Below are 25789 nucleotides of genomic sequence, written 5' to 3'. Positions count from 1 at the left end.
ACAGTATGTCAGATTTATCAGTTACACAGTCCTTTTGAACATCCATTTGCCTTTTTATTAATCCTAAATGTGGGAAGAATTCTTTCTATGTAAACATTCGTTCTTGTGTGACTGACGTTAGTACAGGGAGGAAGACTGTAGGGCCGAGCACCTGGTGTGTGTCTGTCGGGGTGGCTGGGCCTTGGTCCCCTTCCCCTACCCATGGGCCTGGCCCTTGATCCTCCCCCTTGGGTGGTGGCAGCCAAGGCTGTGCCCCATTGTCACTTGTAGAGTCCCGGAGCTGCTAACGTATGGCCAGGCTTCACTGTGGCCTCTGAGTGCCAGATCTGGGTGGGGGCTACGACTGCGCTGTCCCTGTGTCCTGCGGTCAGTGGCAGTGGCGCTCAGCTGAGGCACTTTGACTCTGGGCAGCTGGACTTCGCTGGTTCCTCTTCTTTCCCGGGAAGTGAGCACCACCAGCTGTAGGATGGCATGGGACCAGGGCAGGTGGAGCTCTCAGAACTGGAGTCCCCGGGTCGTAATGCCTGAGGGGCAGGCGCTGTGCGCGACCCTCTTTCCCAGAGACAGATTGATTTTGGAATGGACTTCTGAGGGACAGATTTAAATTTCATCTGGCAAGACTTGCAGTGTGATTATAGACATTTCATAGGTAAACACATTAAATCTTAGCAAGACCCTATGTGACCTTGAACAAATAAATCAGGAATTACTAGTTTAGTGAAATGGGGGCCACTTAAATTGGCAAATTTAGGTCCTCCAGATTTATTTACATATTCTATATTATTTATTTTGTAGTAAGTGGCCTTTAAAAACTTACATGGTCTGTGATTGTATCAAATGATTTTGAACTAAGATGATTACATGCTTAGTAATGCAGAAAAGAAAAAAATGAGTGCGGAAAAGGAATATTCAGATTTTAATGGCGTGGTGGTGCACCCCTACACTCTGTGCCAGCTATCAAAAGGCTGGGGCAGGAGGGTCGCTGCAACTTTGAGGCCAGCCTGGAATGCTAAGACCCTGTCTCAAAAAAAACAAAACAAATGAGATTTCTACTTTTTAACGCTGATTGGTGCATAAGCAGACGCCCTGTGCCCAGCCTCCATGTGCTGTGACCTTGGGCCACAGGGTGTGGGGGACAGCGGGCGCTGAGCTCGCTTGGCACAGCCCTGACTTCTGTATCTCCACTAAGCAGTCCGGTGCTCCTCCTTAGGTAAGGGGCTCCTTTGTTAGGACAGGAGTGCGAACTCTGAGGCATGAGGGGTCCCCTTCCCAGTGAGCGTCCTGCATTTCTGCTTGGCTTTTCTTCCATCATGTGAGGTCTCCCATGTGTTTGCAGGTTACACCCTGGCCCCCAGCTGGAGCGTGGACAACTTCTCCGACTCTGGCCCCAGCGAGATCTCCTCTAGGTCCGGTATGGTCAGAAACTCCTCCTTGGACTCGGTGCCCATGGCCCTGCAGGAGGAGCGGAGGCAGCAGCACTCCGTGAGCCTGGTGGAGATCGGCCTGGGCGTTGTCAGGGCAGAGCAGCAGACAGTGCTAGAGCCAGACCAGTACAGCCTGGGGTGGGTGCCCTTCCTGCACCCGCCTCCTCGCCCTGCTGCCCCTCACCACCTGGCCCTCTGGGTGCCCGTGCCAAGGGCCCCATGGGACAACCCCATCCTGGACCCTCCTTGAGTACTCGTGGCTCCTTCTCCACAAACCATGCCGACCTCCTGGCCCTCGTGGACCTGCGGACTGCCCTGTCCCCTACCACAGAGTGAGGCAGAGGCTCACAGTCAGCTCCTCCTGTCCCGCCCTCCCCACAGGTCCTATGCAGCCATGGCCCTGGCCCAGGACGTGTTTGCCACAGCCATGGTGCTCTCGCAGGACCAGGGCTATTGCACGTCCCTGGATGCCGCCAACAGTGGCCATGGGAGCTGGACCTCATGCTCCAGTGACTCGCACAACAACATCCAGACCATCCAGCACCTGAGGAGCTGGGAGACGCCACTGTTCGGGCCTGTGCTCTGCGATTACCCCGTGGACCCCATGGGGCTCTGGGCCAACAGGGGCCACCTGGACCACGTGATTTTTGCCGAGGATGGCCAGAAGGGCAACAGACAGAACCCAATCGAAGAAAGCCTGGAGCAGGCGCAGTCCAGGGCCCGCTGGGCCTCTCCCACTGGCTGCAAGGACATGTCCCTTGAGGCCGAGAATGGCAGCAGCCTGGCGCCCGCGCCCACGGAGGAGCCCAAGGCTGGCCCTGTGCCAGCCACATCGAGCGCTACCAAGGGGCTGGTCGGTAAGTCTGGGGGGACTCCTCAGACCTCATCCTCCCAAGCCCAGGTTGTGTGCATGCGCATGTGCCCTCGAGATGCTGCTCTGCTGTCCTAGGCTGCCCAGGGCACCCAGCGTGGAAGTGGCTGGGGGACACGGCTGTGGTAGCAGTGGTGAGCCGGCTCTGTGCCTGAGTGTTTCTCAGGTCAGTGCCTCGAACCGAGCTGGCTTCAGCCATGTCAGTAGCAGGCCTCGGAGCCTGCCCGCAGGCATGCCGGCCATGGGCACAGCTCTGCCTCACCGAGCTCCCACTTCTGCAAGTTTCAGGCACTGGAAATACGGACAGAGCTCGCAGGTTAATGAAATTATACCTCATCTTTTTCCTTAAAAACAGCGCATTCATTGGTTTACCCTTCTCAAATAGATGCACTACAGAACAAGCTTTCATAAAGTGTGCCCACTATTTCTTCTGCCTGTCTGTGGAAGGAAGTAACCTGAACAGAAATAAGGAATGTTTTTACCAGGGTACAGCAGGCTGGCTTAGACGCGCTGGGCCTTGGGTGAGGTCCCTCGGTCTCTGTGCTGGGCGCTGTTGGCTGACCTCCATCCTCCCTGAGGCGGCTCGGAGGAGTGTGGTCGAGGTACCCTGCCCCTCTGTGCGGAGGGCGCCATGTGTGAAGTGCTGACACTCTGCTGAGGCCCTGCCAGCCTGAGGCGACTGCCTGCTGGCCTGTAGCTTTGGTGCACTTGGAGTTTTCACACCGCTGTGCCTGATAGTATCGCTTCTTCCCCAGAGACGCCATTTAGAGTGCAGAAGGCTGCTTACATGAGATGGCATGCTGGCAGGAAGGGGGGACATGGTTTGGGGCTGTTCTTCCTTTCTGGAAATCTCTCTGCTTGTCAGCTCTGAGGGAGTTTGAGGACGCCCCATAGTACTATGAGAAGCTTTGTAAAGTGTCTCCCATACTCCTGGAGAATAGTCAAGGGGTCACTTTGTGTCTACCCACGCACCCTTCCCAGCCAGGCCCATGCACCCTGGGAGCCGCCCTCCTGGCTTCTGTGGAAGAGGCAGCTAGTTTCCTCTTCCTCTGTGGACTGAGTACATTACTGATGAGGACCCTTGGTGCTGTATCCTGCCTCCCCCATCCGCTCCGTGTCTCTGGGCCCTCTGCTTTTCTCCTGGTGTTCCCCTTTCCCCAGAGCTGAACTGCCCCGTAGTAGCAAATACCTGCTTCCAACCCAAGCTGGAGTTGAAGTGACCCCACTGAGCCCCGAATTCAGATGTTCACATATTGTCCACTTAATCTTGGTTGTTGCCAAGCACATGGTTATGGTGTCAGAGGTTTGGAATTTAAAACATCCACAGCCACCTCTTGGCCCTGGGAATCGGAAGTCTGAGCACAGGCATCTCTGCCTCCTCCACCTGTTCTCATATCGTGACGGTACAAGGAATATCCAGTTGTAAATATGTGGAACCTTACAGTAGCACTGAGTTTCAATACAGCCCTTTAGTTGTTAGAAGTTTTTAGTTCTTTGCTTATTTTTGTAGGCATAAACTCTCCGCAAGCTTTAAAGAAGATCCTCTCGCTGTCTGAAGAAGGCAGTCTGGAGCGCCACCCAAAGCAGGCGGAGGACATGCTGTCCAGCGCGTCCTCCAAGCTCTTGTCTTCACCCACATCCCCGCAGAGCTCGCCCAGGAAAGGTAGGGCTGCAGTGGTGGGCTTAGGCGCTGCCCTCTGCAGTCATAGAATTTCTTGCTGATTTCACAGGTTTTAATCTGCTCAGGGTGCCTTCACAGTCAGGGGCCTTCCCTCATTTTAAGCATTGGGAAGAATTTTTGTATTTCTTTTTAATATTACAGTATGTCAGATTTATCAGTTACACAGTCCTTTTGAACATCCATTTGCCTTTTTATTAATACTAAATGTGGGAAGAATTCTTTCTATGTAAACATTCGTTCTTGTGTGACTGACGTTAGTACAGGGAGGAAGACTGTAGGGCCGAGCACCTGGTGTGTGTCTGTCGGGGTGGCTGGGCCTTGGTCCCCTTCCCCTACCCATGGGCCTGGCCCTTGATCCTCCCCCTTGGGTGGTGGCAGCCAAGGCTGTGCCCCACTGTCACTTGTAGAGTCCCGGAGCGGCTCACGTATGGCCAGGCTTCACTGTGGCCTCTGAGTGCCAGATCTGGGTGGGGGCTACGTCTGCGCTGTCCCTGTGTCCTGCGGTCAGTGGCAGTGGCGCTCAGCTGAGGCACTTTGACTCTGGGCAGCTGGACTTCGCTGGTTCCTCTTCTTTCCCGGGAAGTGAGCACCACCAGCTGTAGGATGGCATGGGACCAGGGCAGGTGGAGCTCTCAGAACTGGAGTCCCCGGGTCGTAATGCCTGAGGGGCAGGCGCTGTGCGCGACCCTCTTTCCCAGAGACAGATTGATTTTGGAATGGACTTCTGAGGAACAGATTTAAATTTCATCTGGCAAGACTTGCAGTGTGATTATAGACATTTCATAGGGAAACACATTAAATCTTAGCAAGACCCTATGTGACCTTGAACAAATAAATCAGGAATTACTAGTTTAGTGAAATGGGGGCCACTTAAATTGGCAAATTTAGGTCCTCCAGATTTATTTACATATTCTATATTATTTATTTTGTAGTAAGTGGCATTTAAAAACTTACATGGTCTGTGATTGTATCAAATGATTTTGAACTAAGATGATTACATGCTTAGTAATGCAGAAAAGAAAAAAATGAGTGCGGAAAGGGAATATTCAGATTTTAATGGCGTGGTGGTGCACCCCTACACTCTGTGCCAGCTATCAAAAGGCTGGGGCAGGAGGGTCGCTGCAACTTTGAGGCCAGCCTGGAATGCTCAGACCCTGTCTCAAAAAAAAAAAACAAAACAAATGAGATTTCTACTTTTTAACGCTGATTGGTGCATAAGCAGACGCCCTGTGCCCAGCCTCCATGTGCTGTGACCTTGGGCCACAGGGTGTGGGGGACAGCGGGCGCTGAGCTCGCTTGGCACAGCCCTGACTTCTGTATCTCCACTAAGCAGTCCGGTGCTCCTCCTTAGGTAAGGGGCTCCTTTGTGAGGACAGGAGTGCGAACTCTGAGGCATGAGGGGTCCCCTTCCCAGTGAGCGTCCTGCATTTCTGCTTGGCTTTTCTTCCATCATGTGAGGTCTCCCATGTGTTTGCAGGTTACACCCTGGCCCCCAGCTGGAGCGTGGACAACTTCTCCGACTCTGGCCCCAGCGAGATCTCCTCTAGGTCCGGTATGGTCAGAAACTCCTCCTTGGACTCGGTGCCCATGGCCCTGCAGGAGGAGCGGAGGCAGCAGCACTCCGTGAGCCTGGTGGAGATCGGCCTGGGCGTTGTCAGGGCAGAGCAGCAGACAGTGCTAGAGCCAGACCAGTACAGCCTGGGGTGGGTGCCCTTCCTGCACCCGCCTCCTCGCCCTGCTGCCCCTCACCACCTGGCCCTCTGGGTGCCCGCGCCAAGGGCCCCATGGGACAACCCCATCCTGGACCCTCCTTGAGTACTCGTGGCTCCTTCTCCACAAACCATGCCGACCTCCTGGCCCTCGTGGACCTGCGGACTGCCCTGTCCCCTACCACAGAGTGAGGCAGAGGCTCACAGTCAGCTCCTCCTGTCCCTCCCTCCCCACAGGTCCTATGCAGCCATGGCCCTGGCCCAGGACGTGTTTGCCACAGCCATGGTGCTCTCGCAGGACCAGGGCTATTGCACGTCCCTGGATGCCGCCAACAGTGGCCATGGGAGCTGGACCTCATGCTCCAGTGACTCGCACAACAACATCCAGACCATCCAGCACCTGAGGAGCTGGGAGACCCCACTGTTCGGGCCTGTGCTCTGCGATTACCCCGGGGACCCCATGGGGCCCTGGGCCAACAGGGGCCACCTGGACCACTTGATTTTTGCCGAGGATGGCCAGAAGGGCGACAGACAGAACCCAATCGAAGAAAGCCTGGAGCAGGCGCAGTCCAGGGCCCGCTGGGCCTCTCCCACTGGCTCCAAGGACATGTCCCTTGAGGCCGAGAATGGCAGCAGCCTGGCGCCCGCGCCCACAGAGGAGCCCAAGGCTGGCCCTGTGCCAGCCCTCAGGGTGGCCACCTCGAGCGCTACCAAGGGGCTGGTCGGTAAGTCTGGGGGGACTCCTCAGACCTCATCCTCCCAAGCCCAGGTTGTGTGCATGTGCATGTGGCCTCGAGATGCTGCTCTGCTGTCCTAGGCTGCCCAGGGCACCCAGCGTGGAAGTGGGTGGGGGACACGGCTGTGCTAGCAGTGGTGAGCCGGCTCTGTGCCTGAGTGTTTCTCAGGTCAGTGCCTCGAACCGAGCTGGCTTCAGCCATGTCAGTAGCAGGCCTCGGAGCCTGCCTGCAGGCATGCCGGCCGTGGGCACAGCTCTGCCTCACCGAGCTCCCACTTCTGCAAGTTTCAGGCACTGGAAATACGGACAGAGCTCGCAGGTTAATGAAATTACACCTCATCTTTTTCCTTAAAAACAGCGCATTCATTGGTTTACCCTTCTCAAATAGATGCACCACAGAACAAGCTTTCCTAAAGTGTGCCCACTATTTCTTCTGCCTGTCTGTGGAAGGAAGTAACCTGAACAGAAATAAGGAATGTTTTTACCAGGGTACAGCAGGCTGGCTTAGAGGCGCTGGGCCTTGGGTGAGGTCCCTCGGTCTCTGTGCTGGGCGCTGTTGGCTGACCTCCATCCTCCCTGAGGCGGCTCGGAGGAGTGTGGTCGAGGTACCCTGCCCCTCTGTGCGGAGGGCGCCATGTGTGAAGTGCTGACACTCTGCTGAGGCCCTGCCAGCCTGAGGCGACTGCCTGCTGGCCTGTAGCTTTGGTGCACTTGGAGTTTTCACACCGCTGTGCCTGATAGTATCGCTTCTTCCCCAGAGACGCCATTTAGAGTGCAGAAGGCTGCTTACATGAGATGGCATGCTGGCAGGAAGGGGACATGGTTTGGGGCTGTTCTTCCTTTCTGGAAATCTCTCTGCTTGTCAGCTCTGAGGGAGTTTGAGGACGCCCCATAGTACTATGAGAAGCTTTGTAAAGTGTCTCCCATACTCCTGGAGAATAATCAAGGGGTCACTTTGTGTCTACCCACGCACCCTTCCCGGCCAGGCCCATGCACCCTGGGAGCCGCCATCCTGGCTTCTGTGGAAGAGGCAGCTAGTTTCCTCTTCCTCTGTGGACTGAGTACATTACTGATGAGGACCCTTGGTGCTGTATCCTGCCTCCCCCATCCGCTCCGTGTCTCTGGGCCCTCTGCTTTTCTCCTGGTGTTCCCCTTTCCCCAGAGCTGAACTGCCCCGTAGTAGCAAATACCTGCTTCCAACCCAAGCTGGAGTTGAAGTGACCCCACTGAGCCCCGAATTCAGATGTTCACATATTGTCCACTTAATCTTGGTTGTTGCCAAGCACATGGTTATGGTGTCAGAGGTTTGGAATTTAAAACATCCACAGCCACCTCTTGGCCCTGGGAATCGGAAGTCTGAGCACAGGCATCTCTGCCTCCTCCACCTGTTCTCATATCGTGACGGTACAAGGAATATCCAGTTGTAAATATGTGGAACCTTACAGTAGCACTGAGTTTCAATACAGCCCTTTAGTTGTTAGAAGTTTTTAGTTCTTTGCTTATTTTTGTAGGCATAAACTCTCCGCAAGCTTTAAAGAAGATCCTCTCGCTGTCTGAAGAAGGCAGTCTGGAGCGCCACCCAAAGCAGGCGGAGGACATGCTGTCCAGCGCGTCCTCCAAGCTCTTGTCTTCACCCACATCCCCGCAGAGCTCGCCCAGGAAAGGTAGGGCTGCAGTGGTGGGCTTAGGCGCTGCCCTCTGCAGTCATAGAATTTCTTGCTGATTTCACAGGTTTTAATCTGCTCAGGGTGCCTTCACAGTCAGGGGCCTTCCCTCATTTTAAGCATTGGGAAGAATTTTTGTATTTCTTTTTAATATTACAGTATGTCAGATTTATCAGTTACACAGTCCTTTTGAACATCCATTTGCCTTTTTATTAATCCTAAATGTGGGAAGAATTCTTTCTATGTAAACATTCGTTCTTGTGTGACTGACGTTAGTACAGGGAGGAAGACTGTAGGGCCGAGCACCTGGTGTGTGTCTGTCGGGGTGGCTGGGCCTTGGTCCCCTTCCCCTACCCATGGGCCTGGCCCTTGATCCTCCCCCTTGGGTGGTGGCAGCCAAGGCTGTGCCCCACTGTCACTTGTAGAGTCCCGGAGCGGCTCACGTATGGCCAGGCTTCACTGTGGCCTCTGAGTGCCAGATCTGGGTGGGGGCTACGTCTGCGCTGTCCCTGTGTCCTGCGGTCAGTGGCAGTGGCGCTCAGCTGAGGCACTTTGACTCTGGGCAGCTGGACTTCGCTGGTTCCTCTTCTTTCCCGGGAAGTGAGCACCACCAGCTGTAGGATGGCATGGGACCAGGGCAGGTGGAGCTCTCAGAACTGGAGTCCCCGGGTCGTAATGCCTGAGGGGCAGGCGCTGTGCGCGACCCTCTTTCCCAGAGACAGATTGATTTTGGAATGGACTTCTGAGGAACAGATTTAAATTTCATCTGGCAAGACTTGCAGTGTGATTATAGACATTTCATAGGGAAACACATTAAATCTTAGCAAGACCCTATGTGACCTTGAACAAATAAATCAGGAATTACTAGTTTAGTGAAATGGGGGCCACTTAAATTGGCAAATTTAGGTCCTCCAGATTTATTTACATATTCTATATTATTTATTTTGTAGTAAGTGGCATTTAAAAACTTACATGGTCTGTGATTGTATCAAATGATTTTGAACTAAGATGATTACATGCTTAGTAATGCAGAAAAGAAAAAAATGAGTGCGGAAAGGGAATATTCAGATTTTAATGGCGTGGTGGTGCACCCCTACACTCTGTGCCAGCTATCAAAAGGCTGGGGCAGGAGGGTCGCTGCAACTTTGAGGCCAGCCTGGAATGCTCAGACCCTGTCTCAAAAAAAAAAAACAAAACAAATGAGATTTCTACTTTTTAACGCTGATTGGTGCATAAGCAGACGCCCTGTGCCCAGCCTCCATGTGCTGTGACCTTGGGCCACAGGGTGTGGGGGACAGCGGGCGCTGAGCTCGCTTGGCACAGCCCTGACTTCTGTATCTCCACTAAGCAGTCCGGTGCTCCTCCTTAGGTAAGGGGCTCCTTTGTGAGGACAGGAGTGCGAACTCTGAGGCATGAGGGGTCCCCTTCCCAGTGAGCGTCCTGCATTTCTGCTTGGCTTTTCTTCCATCATGTGAGGTCTCCCATGTGTTTGCAGGTTACACCCTGGCCCCCAGCTGGAGCGTGGACAACTTCTCCGACTCTGGCCCCAGCGAGATCTCCTCTAGGTCCGGTATGGTCAGAAACTCCTCCTTGGACTCGGTGCCCATGGCCCTGCAGGAGGAGCGGAGGCAGCAGCACTCCGTGAGCCTGGTGGAGATCGGCCTGGGCGTTGTCAGGGCAGAGCAGCAGACAGTGCTAGAGCCAGACCAGTACAGCCTGGGGTGGGTGCCCTTCCTGCACCCGCCTCCTCGCCCTGCTGCCCCTCACCACCTGGCCCTCTGGGTGCCCGCGCCAAGGGCCCCATGGGACAACCCCATCCTGGACCCTCCTTGAGTACTCGTGGCTCCTTCTCCACAAACCATGCCGACCTCCTGGCCCTCGTGGACCTGCGGACTGCCCTGTCCCCTACCACAGAGTGAGGCAGAGGCTCACAGTCAGCTCCTCCTGTCCCTCCCTCCCCACAGGTCCTATGCAGCCATGGCCCTGGCCCAGGACGTGTTTGCCACAGCCATGGTGCTCTCGCAGGACCAGGGCTATTGCACGTCCCTGGATGCCGCCAACAGTGGCCATGGGAGCTGGACCTCATGCTCCAGTGACTCGCACAACAACATCCAGACCATCCAGCACCTGAGGAGCTGGGAGACGCCACTGTTCGGGCCTGTGCTCTGCGATTACCCCGTGGACCCCATGGGGCCCTGGGCCAACAGGGGCCACCTGGACCACTTGATTTTTGCCGAGGATGGCCAGAAGGGCGACAGACAGAACCCAATCGAAGAAAGCCTGGAGCAGGCGCAGTCCAGGGCCCGCTGGGCCTCTCCCACTGGCTCCAAGGACATGTCCCTTGAGGCCGAGAATGGCAGCAGCCTGGCGCCCGCGCCCACAGAGGAGCCCAAGGCTGGCCCTGTGCCAGCCCTCAGGGTGGCCACCTCGAGCGCTACCAAGGGGCTGGTCGGTAAGTCTGGGGGGACTCCTCAGACCTCATCCTCCCAAGCCCAGGTTGTGTGCATGTGCATGTGGCCTCGAGATGCTGCTCTGCTGTCCTAGGCTGCCCAGGGCACCCAGCGTGGAAGTGGGTGGGGGACACGGCTGTGCTAGCAGTGGTGAGCCGGCTCTGTGCCTGAGTGTTTCTCAGGTCAGTGCCTCGAACCGAGCTGGCTTCAGCCATGTCAGTAGCAGGCCTCGGAGCCTGCCTGCAGGCATGCCGGCCGTGGGCACAGCTCTGCCTCACCGAGCTCCCACTTCTGCAAGTTTCAGGCACTGGAAATACGGACAGAGCTCGCAGGTTAATGAAATTACACCTCATCTTTTTCCTTAAAAACAGCGCATTCATTGGTTTACCCTTCTCAAATAGATGCACCACAGAACAAGCTTTCCTAAAGTGTGCCCACTATTTCTTCTGCCTGTCTGTGGAAGGAAGTAACCTGAACAGAAATAAGGAATGTTTTTACCAGGGTACAGCAGGCTGGCTTAGAGGCGCTGGGCCTTGGGTGAGGTCCCTCGGTCTCTGTGCTGGGCGCTGTTGGCTGACCTCCATCCTCCCTGAGGCGGCTCGGAGGAGTGTGGTCGAGGTACCCTGCCCCTCTGTGCGGAGGGCGCCATGTGTGAAGTGCTGACACTCTGCTGAGGCCCTGCCAGCCTGAGGCGACTGCCTGCTGGCCTGTAGCTTTGGTGCACTTGGAGTTTTCACACCGCTGTGCCTGATAGTATCGCTTCTTCCCCAGAGACGCCATTTAGAGTGCAGAAGGCTGCTTACATGAGATGGCATGCTGGCAGGAAGGGGACATGGTTTGGGGCTGTTCTTCCTTTCTGGAAATCTCTCTGCTTGTCAGCTCTGAGGGAGTTTGAGGACGCCCCATAGTACTATGAGAAGCTTTGTAAAGTGTCTCCCATACTCCTGGAGAATAATCAAGGGGTCACTTTGTGTCTACCCACGCACCCTTCCCGGCCAGGCCCATGCACCCTGGGAGCCGCCATCCTGGCTTCTGTGGAAGAGGCAGCTAGTTTCCTCTTCCTCTGTGGACTGAGTACATTACTGATGAGGACCCTTGGTGCTGTATCCTGCCTCCCCCATCCGCTCCGTGTCTCTGGGCCCTCTGCTTTTCTCCTGGTGTTCCCCTTTCCCCAGAGCTGAACTGCCCCGTAGTAGCAAATACCTGCTTCCAACCCAAGCTGGAGTTGAAGTGACCCCACTGAGCCCCGAATTCAGATGTTCACATATTGTCCACTTAATCTTGGTTGTTGCCAAGCACATGGTTATGGTGTCAGAGGTTTGGAATTTAAAACATCCACAGCCACCTCTTGGCCCTGGGAATCGGAAGTCTGAGCACAGGCATCTCTGCCTCCTCCACCTGTTCTCATATCGTGACGGTACAAGGAATATCCAGTTGTAAATATGTGGAACCTTACAGTAGCACTGAGTTTCAATACAGCCCTTTAGTTGTTAGAAGTTTTTAGTTCTTTGCTTATTTTTGTAGGCATAAACTCTCCGCAAGCTTTAAAGAAGATCCTCTCGCTGTCTGAAGAAGGCAGTCTGGAGCGCCACCCAAAGCAGGCGGAGGACATGCTGTCCAGCGCGTCCTCCAAGCTCTTGTCTTCACCCACATCCCCGCAGAGCTCGCCCAGGAAAGGTAGGGCTGCAGTGGTGGGCTTAGGCGCTGCCCTCTGCAGTCATAGAATTTCTTGCTGATTTCACAGGTTTTAATCTGCTCAGGGTGCCTTCACAGTCAGGGGCCTTCCCTCATTTTAAGCATTGGGAAGAATTTTTGTATTTCTTTTTAATATTACAGTATGTCAGATTTATCAGTTACACAGTCCTTTTGAACATCCATTTGCCTTTTTATTAATCCTAAATGTGGGAAGAATTCTTTCTATGTAAACATTCGTTCTTGTGTGACTGACGTTAGTACAGGGAGGAAGACTGTAGGGCCGAGCACCTGGTGTGTGTCTGTCGGGGTGGCTGGGCCTTGGTCCCCTTCCCCTACCCATGGGCCTGGCCCTTGATCCTCCCCCTTGGGTGGTGGCAGCCAAGGCTGTGCCCCACTGTCACTTGTAGAGTCCCGGAGCGGCTCACGTATGGCCAGGCTTCACTGTGGCCTCTGAGTGCCAGATCTGGGTGGGGGCTACGTCTGCGCTGTCCCTGTGTCCTGCGGTCAGTGGCAGTGGCGCTCAGCTGAGGCACTTTGACTCTGGGCAGCTGGACTTCGCTGGTTCCTCTTCTTTCCCGGGAAGTGAGCACCACCAGCTGTAGGATGGCATGGGACCAGGGCAGGTGGAGCTCTCAGAACTGGAGTCCCCGGGTCGTAATGCCTGAGGGGCAGGCGCTGTGCGCGACCCTCTTTCCCAGAGACAGATTGATTTTGGAATGGACTTCTGAGGAACAGATTTAAATTTCATCTGGCAAGACTTGCAGTGTGATTATAGACATTTCATAGGGAAACACATTAAATCTTAGCAAGACCCTATGTGACCTTGAACAAATAAATCAGGAATTACTAGTTTAGTGAAATGGGGGCCACTTAAATTGGCAAATTTAGGTCCTCCAGATTTATTTACATATTCTATATTATTTATTTTGTAGTAAGTGGCATTTAAAAACTTACATGGTCTGTGATTGTATCAAATGATTTTGAACTAAGATGATTACATGCTTAGTAATGCAGAAAAGAAAAAAATGAGTGCGGAAAGGGAATATTCAGATTTTAATGGCGTGGTGGTGCACCCCTACACTCTGTGCCAGCTATCAAAAGGCTGGGGCAGGAGGGTCGCTGCAACTTTGAGGCCAGCCTGGAATGCTCAGACCCTGTCTCAAAAAAAAAAAACAAAACAAATGAGATTTCTACTTTTTAACGCTGATTGGTGCATAAGCAGACGCCCTGTGCCCAGCCTCCATGTGCTGTGACCTTGGGCCACAGGGTGTGGGGGACAGCGGGCGCTGAGCTCGCTTGGCACAGCCCTGACTTCTGTATCTCCACTAAGCAGTCCGGTGCTCCTCCTTAGGTAAGGGGCTCCTTTGTGAGGACAGGAGTGCGAACTCTGAGGCATGAGGGGTCCCCTTCCCAGTGAGCGTCCTGCATTTCTGCTTGGCTTTTCTTCCATCATGTGAGGTCTCCCATGTGTTTGCAGGTTACACCCTGGCCCCCAGCTGGAGCGTGGACAACTTCTCCGACTCTGGCCCCAGCGAGATCTCCTCTAGGTCCGGTATGGTCAGAAACTCCTCCTTGGACTCGGTGCCCATGGCCCTGCAGGAGGAGCGGAGGCAGCAGCACTCCGTGAGCCTGGTGGAGATCGGCCTGGGCGTTGTCAGGGCAGAGCAGCAGACAGTGCTAGAGCCAGACCAGTACAGCCTGGGGTGGGTGCCCTTCCTGCACCCGCCTCCTCGCCCTGCTGCCCCTCACCACCTGGCCCTCTGGGTGCCCGCGCCAAGGGCCCCATGGGACAACCCCATCCTGGACCCTCCTTGAGTACTCGTGGCTCCTTCTCCACAAACCATGCCGACCTCCTGGCCCTCGTGGACCTGCGGACTGCCCTGTCCCCTACCACAGAGTGAGGCAGAGGCTCACAGTCAGCTCCTCCTGTCCCTCCCTCCCCACAGGTCCTATGCAGCCATGGCCCTGGCCCAGGACGTGTTTGCCACAGCCATGGTGCTCTCGCAGGACCAGGGCTATTGCACGTCCCTGGATGCCGCCAACAGTGGCCATGGGAGCTGGACCTCATGCTCCAGTGACTCGCACAACAACATCCAGACCATCCAGCACCTGAGGAGCTGGGAGACGCCACTGTTCGGGCCTGTGCTCTGCGATTACCCCGTGGACCCCATGGGGCCCTGGGCCAACAGGGGCCACCTGGACCACTTGATTTTTGCCGAGGATGGCCAGAAGGGCGACAGACAGAACCCAATCGAAGAAAGCCTGGAGCAGGCGCAGTCCAGGGCCCGCTGGGCCTCTCCCACTGGCTCCAAGGACATGTCCCTTGAGGCCGAGAATGGCAGCAGCCTGGCGCCCGCGCCCACAGAGGAGCCCAAGGCTGGCCCTGTGCCAGCCCTCAGGGTGGCCACCTCGAGCGCTACCAAGGGGCTGGTCGGTAAGTCTGGGGGGACTCCTCAGACCTCATCCTCCCAAGCCCAGGTTGTGTGCATGTGCATGTGGCCTCGAGATGCTGCTCTGCTGTCCTAGGCTGCCCAGGGCACCCAGCGTGGAAGTGGGTGGGGGACACGGCTGTGCTAGCAGTGGTGAGCCGGCTCTGTGCCTGAGTGTTTCTCAGGTCAGTGCCTCGAACCGAGCTGGCTTCAGCCATGTCAGTAGCAGGCCTCGGAGCCTGCCTGCAGGCATGCCGGCCGTGGGCACAGCTCTGCCTCACCGAGCTCCCACTTCTGCAAGTTTCAGGCACTGGAAATACGGACAGAGCTCGCAGGTTAATGAAATTACACCTCATCTTTTTCCTTAAAAACAGCGCATTCATTGGTTTACCCTTCTCAAATAGATGCACCACAGAACAAGCTTTCCTAAAGTGTGCCCACTATTTCTTCTGCCTGTCTGTGGAAGGAAGTAACCTGAACAGAAATAAGGAATGTTTTTACCAGGGTACAGCAGGCTGGCTTAGAGGCGCTGGGCCTTGGGTGAGGTCCCTCGGTCTCTGTGCTGGGCGCTGTTGGCTGACCTCCATCCTCCCTGAGGCGGCTCGGAGGAGTGTGGTCGAGGTACCCTGCCCCTCTGTGCGGAGGGCGCCATGTGTGAAGTGCTGACACTCTGCTGAGGCCCTGCCAGCCTGAGGCGACTGCCTGCTGGCCTGTAGCTTTGGTGCACTTGGAGTTTTCACACCGCTGTGCCTGATAGTATCGCTTCTTCCCCAGAGACGCCATTTAGAGTGCAGAAGGCTGCTTACATGAGATGGCATGCTGGCAGGAAGGGGACATGGTTTGGGGCTGTTCTTCCTTTCTGGAAATCTCTCTGCTTGTCAGCTCTGAGGGAGTTTGAGGACGCCCCATAGTACTATGAGAAGCTTTGTAAAGTGTCTCCCATACTCCTGGAGAATAATCAAGGGGTCACTTTGTGTCTACCCACGCACCCTTCCCGGCCAGGCCCATGCACCCTGGGAGCCGCCATCCTGGCTTCTGTGGAAGAGGCAGCTAGTTTCCTCTTCCTCTGTGGACTGAGTACATTACTGATGAGGACCCTTGGTGCTGTATCCTGCCTCCCCCATCCGCTCCGTGTCTCTGGGCCCTCTGCTTTTCTCCTGGTGTTCCCCTTTCCCCAGAGCTGAACTGCCCCGTAGTAGCAAATACCTGCTTCCAACCCAAGCTGGAGTTGAAGTGACCCCACTGAGCCCCGAATTCAGATGTTCACATATTGTCCACTTAATCTTGGTTGTTGCCAAGCACATGGTTATGGTGTCAGAGGTTTGGAATTTAAAACATCCACAGCCACCTCTTGGCCCTGGGAATCGGAAGTCTGAGCACAGGCATCTCTGCCTCCTCCACCTGTTCTCATATCGTGACGGTACAAGGAATATCCAGTTGTAAATATGTGGAACCTTACAGTAGCACTGAGTTTCAATACAGCCCTTTAGTTGTTAGAAGTTTTTAGTTATTTGCTTATTTTTGTAGGCATAAACTCTCCGCAAGCTTTAAAGAAGATCCTCTCGCTGTCTGAAGAAGGCAGTCTGGAGCGCCACCCAAAGCAGGCGGAGGACATGCTGTCCAGCGCGTCCTCCAAGCTCTTGTCTTCACCCACATCCCCGCAGAGCTCGCCCAGGAAAGGTAGGGCTGCAGTGGTGGGCTTAGGCGCTGCCCTCTGCAGTCATAGAATTTCTTGCTGATTTCACAGGTTTTAATCTGCTCAGGGTGCCTTCACAGTCAGGGGCCTTCCCTCATTTTAAGCATTGGGAAGAATTTTTGTATTTCTTTTTAATATTACAGTATGTCAGATTTATCAGTTACACAGTCCTTTTGAACATCCATTTGCCTTTTTATTAATCCTAAATGTGGGAAGAATTCTTTCTATGTAAACATTCGTTCTTGTGTGACTGACGTTAGTACAGGGAGGAAGACTGTAGGGCCGAGCACCTGGTGTGTGTCTGTCGGGGTGGCTGGGCCTTGGTCCCCTTCCCCTACCCATGGGCCTGGCCCTTGATCCTCCCCCTTGGGTGGTGGCAGCCAAGGCTGTGCCCCACTGTCACTTGTAGAGTCCCGGAGCGGCTCACGTATGGCCAGGCTTCACTGTGGCCTCTGAGTGCCAGATCTGGGTGGGGGCTACGTCTGCGCTGTCCCTGTGTCCTGCGGTCAGTGGCAGTGGCGCTCAGCTGAGGCACTTTGACTCTGGGCAGCTGGACTTCGCTGGTTCCTCTTCTTTCCCGGGAAGTGAGCACCACCAGCTGTAGGATGGCATGGGACCAGGGCAGGTGGAGCTCTCAGAACTGGAGTCCCCGGGTCGTAATGCCTGAGGGGCAGGCGCTGTGCGCGACCCTCTTTCCCAGAGACAGATTGATTTTGGAATGGACTTCTGAGGAACAGATTTAAATTTCATCTGGCAAGACTTGCAGTGTGATTATAGACATTTCATAGGGAAACACATTAAATCTTAGCAAGACCCTATGTGACCTTGAACAAATAAATCAGGAATTACTAGTTTAGTGAAATGGGGGCCACTTAAATTGGCAAATTTAGGTCCTCCAGATTTATTTACATATTCTATATTATTTATTTTGTAGTAAGTGGCATTTAAAAACTTACATGGTCTGTGATTGTATCAAATGATTTTGAACTAAGATGATTACATGCTTAGTAATGCAGAAAAGAAAAAAATGAGTGCGGAAAGGGAATATTCAGATTTTAATGGCGTGGTGGTGCACCCCTACACTCTGTGCCAGCTATCAAAAGGCTGGGGCAGGAGGGTCGCTGCAACTTTGAGGCCAGCCTGGAATGCTCAGACCCTGTCTCAAAAAAAAAAAACAAAACAAATGAGATTTCTACTTTTTAACGCTGATTGGTGCATAAGCAGACGCCCTGTGCCCAGCCTCCATGTGCTGTGACCTTGGGCCACAGGGTGTGGGGGACAGCGGGCGCTGAGCTCGCTTGGCACAGCCCTGACTTCTGTATCTCCACTAAGCAGTCCGGTGCTCCTCCTTAGGTAAGGGGCTCCTTTGTGAGGACAGGAGTGCGAACTCTGAGGCATGAGGGGTCCCCTTCCCAGTGAGCGTCCTGCATTTCTGCTTGGCTTTTCTTCCATCATGTGAGGTCTCCCATGTGTTTGCAGGTTACACCCTGGCCCCCAGCTGGAGCGTGGACAACTTCTCCGACTCTGGCCCCAGCGAGATCTCCTCTAGGTCCGGTATGGTCAGAAACTCCTCCTTGGACTCGGTGCCCATGGCCCTGCAGGAGGAGCGGAGGCAGCAGCACTCCGTGAGCCTGGTGGAGATCGGCCTGGGCGTTGTCAGGGCAGAGCAGCAGACAGTGCTAGAGCCAGACCAGTACAGCCTGGGGTGGGTGCCCTTCCTGCACCCGCCTCCTCGCCCTGCTGCCCCTCACCACCTGGCCCTCTGGGTGCCCGCGCCAAGGGCCCCATGGGACAACCCCATCCTGGACCCTCCTTGAGTACTCGTGGCTCCTTCTCCACAAACCATGCCGACCTCCTGGCCCTCGTGGACCTGCGGACTGCCCTGTCCCCTACCACAGAGTGAGGCAGAGGCTCACAGTCAGCTCCTCCTGTCCCTCCCTCCCCACAGGTCCTATGCAGCCATGGCCCTGGCCCAGGACGTGTTTGCCACAGCCATGGTGCTCTCGCAGGACCAGGGCTATTGCACGTCCCTGGATGCCGCCAACAGTGGCCATGGGAGCTGGACCTCATGCTCCAGTGACTCGCACAACAACATCCAGACCATCCAGCACCTGAGGAGCTGGGAGACCCCACTGTTCGGGCCTGTGCTCTGCGATTACCCCGGGGACCCCATGGGGCTCTGGGCCAACAGGGGCCACCTGGACCACTTGATTTTTGCCGAGGATGGCCAGAAGGGCGACAGACAGAACCCAATCGAAGAAAGCCTGGAGCAGGCGCAGTCCAGGGCCCGCTGGGCCTCTCCCACTGGCTCCAAGGACATGTCCCTTGAGGCCGAGAATGGCAGCAGCCTGGCGCCCGCGCCCACAGAGGAGCCCAAGGCTGGCCCTGTGCCAGCCCTCAGGGTGGCCACCTCGAGCGCTACCAAGGGGCTGGTCGGTAAGTCTGGGGGGACTCCTCAGACCTCATCCTCCCAAGCCCAGGTTGTGTGCATGTGCATGTGGCCTCGAGATGCTGCTCTGCTGTCCTAGGCTGCCCAGGGCACCCAGCGTGGAAGTGGGTGGGGGACACGGCTGTGCTAGCAGTGGTGAGCCGGCTCTGTGCCTGAGTGTTTCTCAGGTCAGTGCCTCGAACCGAGCTGGCTTCAGCCATGTCAGTAGCAGGCCTCGGAGCCTGCCTGCAGGCATGCCGGCCATGGGCACAGCTCTGCCTCACCGAGCTCCCACTTCTGCAAGTTTCAGGCACTGGAAATACGGACAGAGCTCGCAGGTTAATGAAATTATACCTCATCTTTTTCCTTAAAAACAGCGCATTCATTGGTTTACCCTTCTCAAATAGATGCACTACAGAACAAGCTTTCATAAAGTGTGCCCACTATTTCTTCTGCCTGTCTGTGGAAGGAAGTAACCTGAACAGAAATAAGGAATGTTTTTACCAGGGTACAGCAGGCTGGCTTAGAGGCGCTGGGCCTTGGGTGAGGTCCCTCGGTCTCTGTGCTGGGCGCTGTTGGCTGACCTCCATCCTCCCTGAGGCGGCTCGGAGGAGTGTGGTCGAGGTACCCTGCCCCTCTGTGCGGAGGGCGCCATGTGTGAAGTGCTGACACTCTGCTGAGGCCCTGCCAGCCTGAGGCGACTGCCTGCTGGCCTGTAGCTTTGGTGCACTTGGAGTTTTCACACCGCTGTGCCTGATAGTATCGCTTCTTCCCCAGAGACGCCATTTAGAGTGCAGAGGGCTGCTTACATGAGATGGCATGCTGGCAGGAAGGGGACATGGTTTGGGGCTGTTCTTCCTTTCTGGAAATCTCTCTGCTTGTCAGCTCTGAGGGAGTTTGAGGACGCCCCATAGTACTATGAGAAGCTTTGTAAAGTGTCTCCCATACTCCTGGAGAATAATCAAGGGGTCACTTTGTGTCTACCCACGCACCCTTCCCGGCCAGGCCCATGCACCCTGGGAGCCGCCATCCTGGCTTCTGTGGAAGAGGCAGCTAGTTTCCTCTTCCTCTGTGGACTGAGTACATTACTGATGAGGACCCTTGGTGCTGTATCCTGCCTCCCCCATCCGCTCCGTGTCTCTGGGCCCTCTGCTTTTCTCCTGGTGTTCCCCTTTCCCCAGAGCTGAACTGCCCCGTAGTAGCAAATACCTGCTTCCAACCCAAGCTGGAGTTGAAGTGACCCCACTGAGCCCCGAATTCAGATGTTCACATATTGTCCACTTAATCTTGGTTGTTGCCAAGCACATGGTTATGGTGTCAGAGGTTTGGAATTTAAAACATCCACAGCCACCTCTTGGCCCTGGGAATCGGAAGTCTGAGCACAGGCATCTCTGCCTCCTCCACCTGTTCTCATATCGTGACGGTACAAGGAATATCCAGTTGTAAATATGTGGAACCTTACAGTAGCACTGAGTTTCAATACAGCCCTTTAGTTGTTAGAAGTTTTTAGTTATTTGCTTATTTTTGTAGGCATAAACTCTCCGCAAGCTTTAAAGAAGATCCTCTCGCTGTCTGAAGAAGGCAGTCTGGAGCGCCACCCAAAGCAGGCGGAGGACATGCTGTCCAGCGCATCCTCCAAGCTCTTGTCTTCACCCACATCCCCGCAGAGCTCGCCCAGGAAAGGTAGGGCTGCAGTGGTGGGCTTAGGCGCTGCCCTCTGCAGTCATAGAATTTCTTGCTGATTTCACAGGTTTTAATCTGCTCAGGGTGCCTTCACAGTCAGGGGCCTTCCCTCATTTTAAGCATTGGGAAGAATTTTTGTATTTCTTTTTAATATTACAGTATGTCAGATTTATCAGTTACACAGTCCTTTTAAACATCCATTTGCCTTTTTATTAATCCTAAATGTGGGAAGAATTCTTTCTATGTAAACATTCGTTCTTGTGTGACTGACGTTAGTACAGGGAGGAAGACTGTAGGGCCGAGCACCTGGTGTGTGTCTGTCGGGGTGGCTGGGCCTTGGTCCCCTTCCCCTACCCATGGGCCTGGCCCTTGATCCTCCCCCTTGGGTGGTGGCAGCCAAGGCTGTGCCCCACTGTCACTTGTAGAGTCCCGGAGCGGCTCACGTATGGCCAGGCTTCACTGTGGCCTCTGAGTGCCAGATCTGGGTGGGGGCTACGTCTGCGCTGTCCCTGTGTCCTGCGGTCAGTGGCAGTGGCGCTCAGCTGAGGCACTTTGACTCTGGGCAGCTGGACTTCGCTGGTTCCTCTTCTTTCCCGGGAAGTGAGCACCACCAGCTGTAGGATGGCATGGGACCAGGGCAGGTGGAGCTCTCAGAACTGGAGTCCCCGGGTCGTAATGCCTGAGGGGCAGGCGCTGTGCGCGACCCTCTTTCCCAGAGACAGATTGATTTTGGAATGGACTTCTGAGGAACAGATTTAAATTTCATCTGGCAAGACTTGCAGTGTGATTATAGACATTTCATAGGGAAACACATTAAATCTTAGCAAGACCCTATGTGACCTTGAACAAATAAATCAGGAATTACTAGTTTAGTGAAATGGGGGCCACTTAAATTGGCAAATTTAGGTCCTCCAGATTTATTTACATATTCTATATTATTTATTTTGTAGTAAGTGGCATTTAAAAACTTACATGGTCTGTGATTGTATCAAATGATTTTGAACTAAGATGATTACATGCTTAGTAATGCAGAAAAGAAAAAAATGAGTGCGGAAAGGGAATATTCAGATTTTAATGGCGTGGTGGTGCACCCCTACACTCTGTGCCAGCTATCAAAAGGCTGGGGCAGGAGGGTCGCTGCAACTTTGAGGCCAGCCTGGAATGCTCAGACCCTGTCTCAAAAAAAAAAAACAAAACAAATGAGATTTCTACTTTTTAACGCTGATTGGTGCATAAGCAGACGCCCTGTGCCCAGCCTCCATGTGCTGTGACCTTGGGCCACAGGGTGTGGGGGACAGCGGGCGCTGAGCTCGCTTGGCACAGCCCTGACTTCTGTATCTCCACTAAGCAGTCCGGTGCTCCTCCTTAGGTAAGGGGCTCCTTTGTGAGGACAGGAGTGCGAACTCTGAGGCATGAGGGGTCCCCTTCCCAGTGAGCGTCCTGCATTTCTGCTTGGCTTTTCTTCCATCATGTGAGGTCTCCCATGTGTTTGCAGGTTACACCCTGGCCCCCAGCTGGAGCGTGGACAACTTCTCCGACTCTGGCCCCAGCGAGATCTCCTCTAGGTCCGGTATGGTCAGAAACTCCTCCTTGGACTCGGTGCCCATGGCCCTGCAGGAGGAGCGGAGGCAGCAGCACTCCGTGAGCCTGGTGGAGATCGGCCTGGGCGTTGTCAGGGCAGAGCAGCAGACAGTGCTAGAGCCAGACCAGTACAGCCTGGGGTGGGTGCCCTTCCTGCACCCGCCTCCTCGCCCTGCTGCCCCTCACCACCTGGCCCTCTGGGTGCCCGCGCCAAGGGCCCCATGGGACAACCCCATCCTGGACCCTCCTTGAGTACTCGTGGCTCCTTCTCCACAAACCATGCCGACCTCCTGGCCCTCGTGGACCTGCGGACTGCCCTGTCCCCTACCACAGAGTGAGGCAGAGGCTCACAGTCAGCTCCTCCTGTCCCTCCCTCCCCACAGGTCCTATGCAGCCATGGCCCTGGCCCAGGACGTGTTTGCCACAGCCATGGTGCTCTCGCAGGACCAGGGCTATTGCACGTCCCTGGATGCCGCCAACAGTGGCCATGGGAGCTGGACCTCATGCTCCAGTGACTCGCACAACAACATCCAGACCATCCAGCACCTGAGGAGCTGGGAGACCCCACTGTTCGGGCCTGTGCTCTGCGATTACCCCGGGGACCCCATGGGGCTCTGGGCCAACAGGGGCCACCTGGACCACTTGATTTTTGCCGAGGATGGCCAGAAGGGCGACAGACAGAACCCAATCGAAGAAAGCCTGGAGCAGGCGCAGTCCAGGGCCCGCTGGGCCTCTCCCACTGGCTCCAAGGACATGTCCCTTGAGGCCGAGAATGGCAGCAGCCTGGCGCCCGCGCCCACAGAGGAGCCCAAGGCTGGCCCTGTGCCAGCCCTCAGGGTGGCCACCTCGAGCGCTACCAAGGGGCTGGTCGGTAAGTCTGGGGGGACTCCTCAGACCTCATCCTCCCAAGCCCAGGTTGTGTGCATGTGCATGTGGCCTCGAGATGCTGCTCTGCTGTCCTAGGCTGCCCAGGGCACCCAGCGTGGAAGTGGGTGGGGGACACGGCTGTGCTAGCAGTGGTGAGCCGGCTCTGTGCCTGAGTGTTTCTCAGGTCAGTGCCTCGAACCGAGCTGGCTTCAGCCATGTCAGTAGCAGGCCTCGGAGCCTGCCTGCAGGCATGCCGGCCATGGGCACAGCTCTGCCTCACCGAGCTCCCACTTCTGCAAGTTTCAGGCACTGGAAATACGGACAGAGCTCGCAGGTTAATGAAATTATACCTCATCTTTTTCCTTAAAAACAGCGCATTCATTGGTTTACCCTTCTCAAATAGATGCACTACAGAACAAGCTTTCATAAAGTGTGCCCACTATTTCTTCTGCCTGTCTGTGGAAGGAAGTAACCTGAACAGAAATAAGGAATGTTTTTACCAGGGTACAGCAGGCTGGCTTAGAGGCGCTGGGCCTTGGGTGAGGTCCCTCGGTCTCTGTGCTGGGCGCTGTTGGCTGACCTCCATCCTCCCTGAGGCGGCTCGGAGGAGTGTGGTCGAGGTACCCTGCCCCTCTGTGCGGAGGGCGCCATGTGTGAAGTGCTGACACTCTGCTGAGGCCCTGCCAGCCTGAGGCGACTGCCTGCTGGCCTGTAGCTTTGGTGCACTTGGAGTTTTCACACCGCTGTGCCTGATAGTATCGCTTCTTCCCCAGAGACGCCATTTAGAGTGCAGAAGGCTGCTTACATGAGATGGCATGCTGGCAGGAAGGGGACATGGTTTGGGGCTGTTCTTCCTTTCTGGAAATCTCTCTGCTTGTCAGCTCTGAGGGAGTTTGAGGACGCCCCATAGTACTATGAGAAGCTTTGTAAAGTGTCTCCCATACTCCTGGAGAATAATCAAGGGGTCACTTTGTGTCTACCCACGCACCCTTCCCGGCCAGGCCCATGCACCCTGGGAGCCGCCATCCTGGCTTCTGTGGAAGAGGCAGCTAGTTTCCTCTTCCTCTGTGGACTGAGTACATTACTGATGAGGACCCTTGGTGCTGTATCCTGCCTCCCCCATCCGCTCCGTGTCTCTGGGCCCTCTGCTTTTCTCCTGGTGTTCCCCTTTCCCCAGAGCTGAACTGCCCCGTAGTAGCAAATACCTGCTTCCAACCCAAGCTGGAGTTGAAGTGACCCCACTGAGCCCCGAATTCAGATGTTCACATATTGTCCACTTAATCTTGGTTGTTGCCAAGCACATGGTTATGGTGTCAGAGGTTTGGAATTTAAAACATCCACAGCCACCTCTTGGCCCTGGGAATCGGAAGTCTGAGCACAGGCATCTCTGCCTCCTCCACCTGTTCTCATATCGTGACGGTACAAGGAATATCCAGTTGTAAATATGTGGAACCTTACAGTAGCACTGAGTTTCAATACAGCCCTTTAGTTGTTAGAAGTTTTTAGTTATTTGCTTATTTTTGTAGGCATAAACTCTCCGCAAGCTTTAAAGAAGATCCTCTCGCTGTCTGAAGAAGGCAGTCTGGAGCGCCACCCAAAGCAGGCGGAGGACATGCTGTCCAGCGCGTCCTCCAAGCTCTTGTCTTCACCCACATCCCCGCAGAGCTCGCCCAGGAAAGGTAGGGCTGCAGTGGTGGGCTTAGGCGCTGCCCTCTGCAGTCATAGAATTTCTTGCTGATTTCACAGGTTTTAATCTGCTCAGGGTGCCTTCACAGTCAGGGGCCTTCCCTCATTTTAAGCATTGGGAAGAATTTTTGTATTTCTTTTTAATATTACAGTATGTCAGATTTATCAGTTACACAGTCCTTTTAAACATCCATTTGCCTTTTTATTAATCCTAAATGTGGGAAGAATTCTTTCTATGTAAACATTCGTTCTTGTGTGACTGACGTTAGTACAGGGAGGAAGACTGTAGGGCCGAGCACCTGGTGTGTGTCTGTCGGGGTGGCTGGGCCTTGGTCCCCTTCCCCTACCCATGGGCCTGGCCCTTGATCCTCCCCCTTGGGTGGTGGCAGCCAAGGCTGTGCCCCACTGTCACTTGTAGAGTCCCGGAGCGGCTCACGTATGGCCAGGCTTCACTGTGGCCTCTGAGTGCCAGATCTGGGTGGGGGCTACGTCTGCGCTGTCCCTGTGTCCTGCGGTCAGTGGCAGTGGCGCTCAGCTGAGGCACTTTGACTCTGGGCAGCTGGACTTCGCTGGTTCCTCTTCTTTCCCGGGAAGTGAGCACCACCAGCTGTAGGATGGCATGGGACCAGGGCAGGTGGAGCTCTCAGAACTGGAGTCCCCGGGTCGTAATGCCTGAGGGGCAGGCGCTGTGCGCGACCCTCTTTCCCAGAGACAGATTGATTTTGGAATGGACTTCTGAGGAACAGATTTAAATTTCATCTGGCAAGACTTGCAGTGTGATTATAGACATTTCATAGGGAAACACATTAAATCTTAGCAAGACCCTATGTGACCTTGAACAAATAAATCAGGAATTACTAGTTTAGTGAAATGGGGGCCACTTAAATTGGCAAATTTAGGTCCTCCAGATTTATTTACATATTCTATATTATTTATTTTGTAGTAAGTGGCATTTAAAAACTTACATGGTCTGTGATTGTATCAAATGATTTTGAACTAAGATGATTACATGCTTAGTAATGCAGAAAAGAAAAAAATGAGTGCGGAAAGGGAATATTCAGATTTTAATGGCGTGGTGGTGCACCCCTACACTCTGTGCCAGCTATCAAAAGGCTGGGGCAGGAGGGTCGCTGCAACTTTGAGGCCAGCCTGGAATGCTCAGACCCTGTCTCAAAAAAAAAAAACAAAA

The 25789-nt window shown here is 54.6% G+C and overlaps 1 protein-coding gene across 1 annotated transcript in view; it reads left to right on the top strand.

Moving 5' to 3' along the window:
* LOC100725331 (rap guanine nucleotide exchange factor 2-like) overlaps positions 1–25789 on the top strand; it is a 63339-nt gene that overhangs the window by 24455 nt on the left and 13095 nt on the right. The window contains 6 exon segments of the mRNA XM_063244590.1: positions 1337–1562; positions 18304–18791; positions 20314–20466; positions 21962–22187; positions 22431–22918; positions 24441–24593. Coding sequence (XP_063100660.1) covers positions 1337–1562; positions 18304–18791; positions 20314–20466; positions 21962–22187; positions 22431–22918; positions 24441–24593 — 1734 coding nt within the window.

This window comes from Cavia porcellus, unplaced genomic scaffold, assembly GCF_034190915.1.
Source record: "Cavia porcellus strain 051 isolate PalLab524CR breed Dunkin Hartley unplaced genomic scaffold, mCavPor4.1 scaffold_311, whole genome shotgun sequence".
Lineage (NCBI taxonomy): Eukaryota > Metazoa > Chordata > Mammalia > Rodentia > Caviidae > Cavia > Cavia porcellus.
This window is presented reverse-complemented; position numbering and strand designations above follow the sequence as displayed.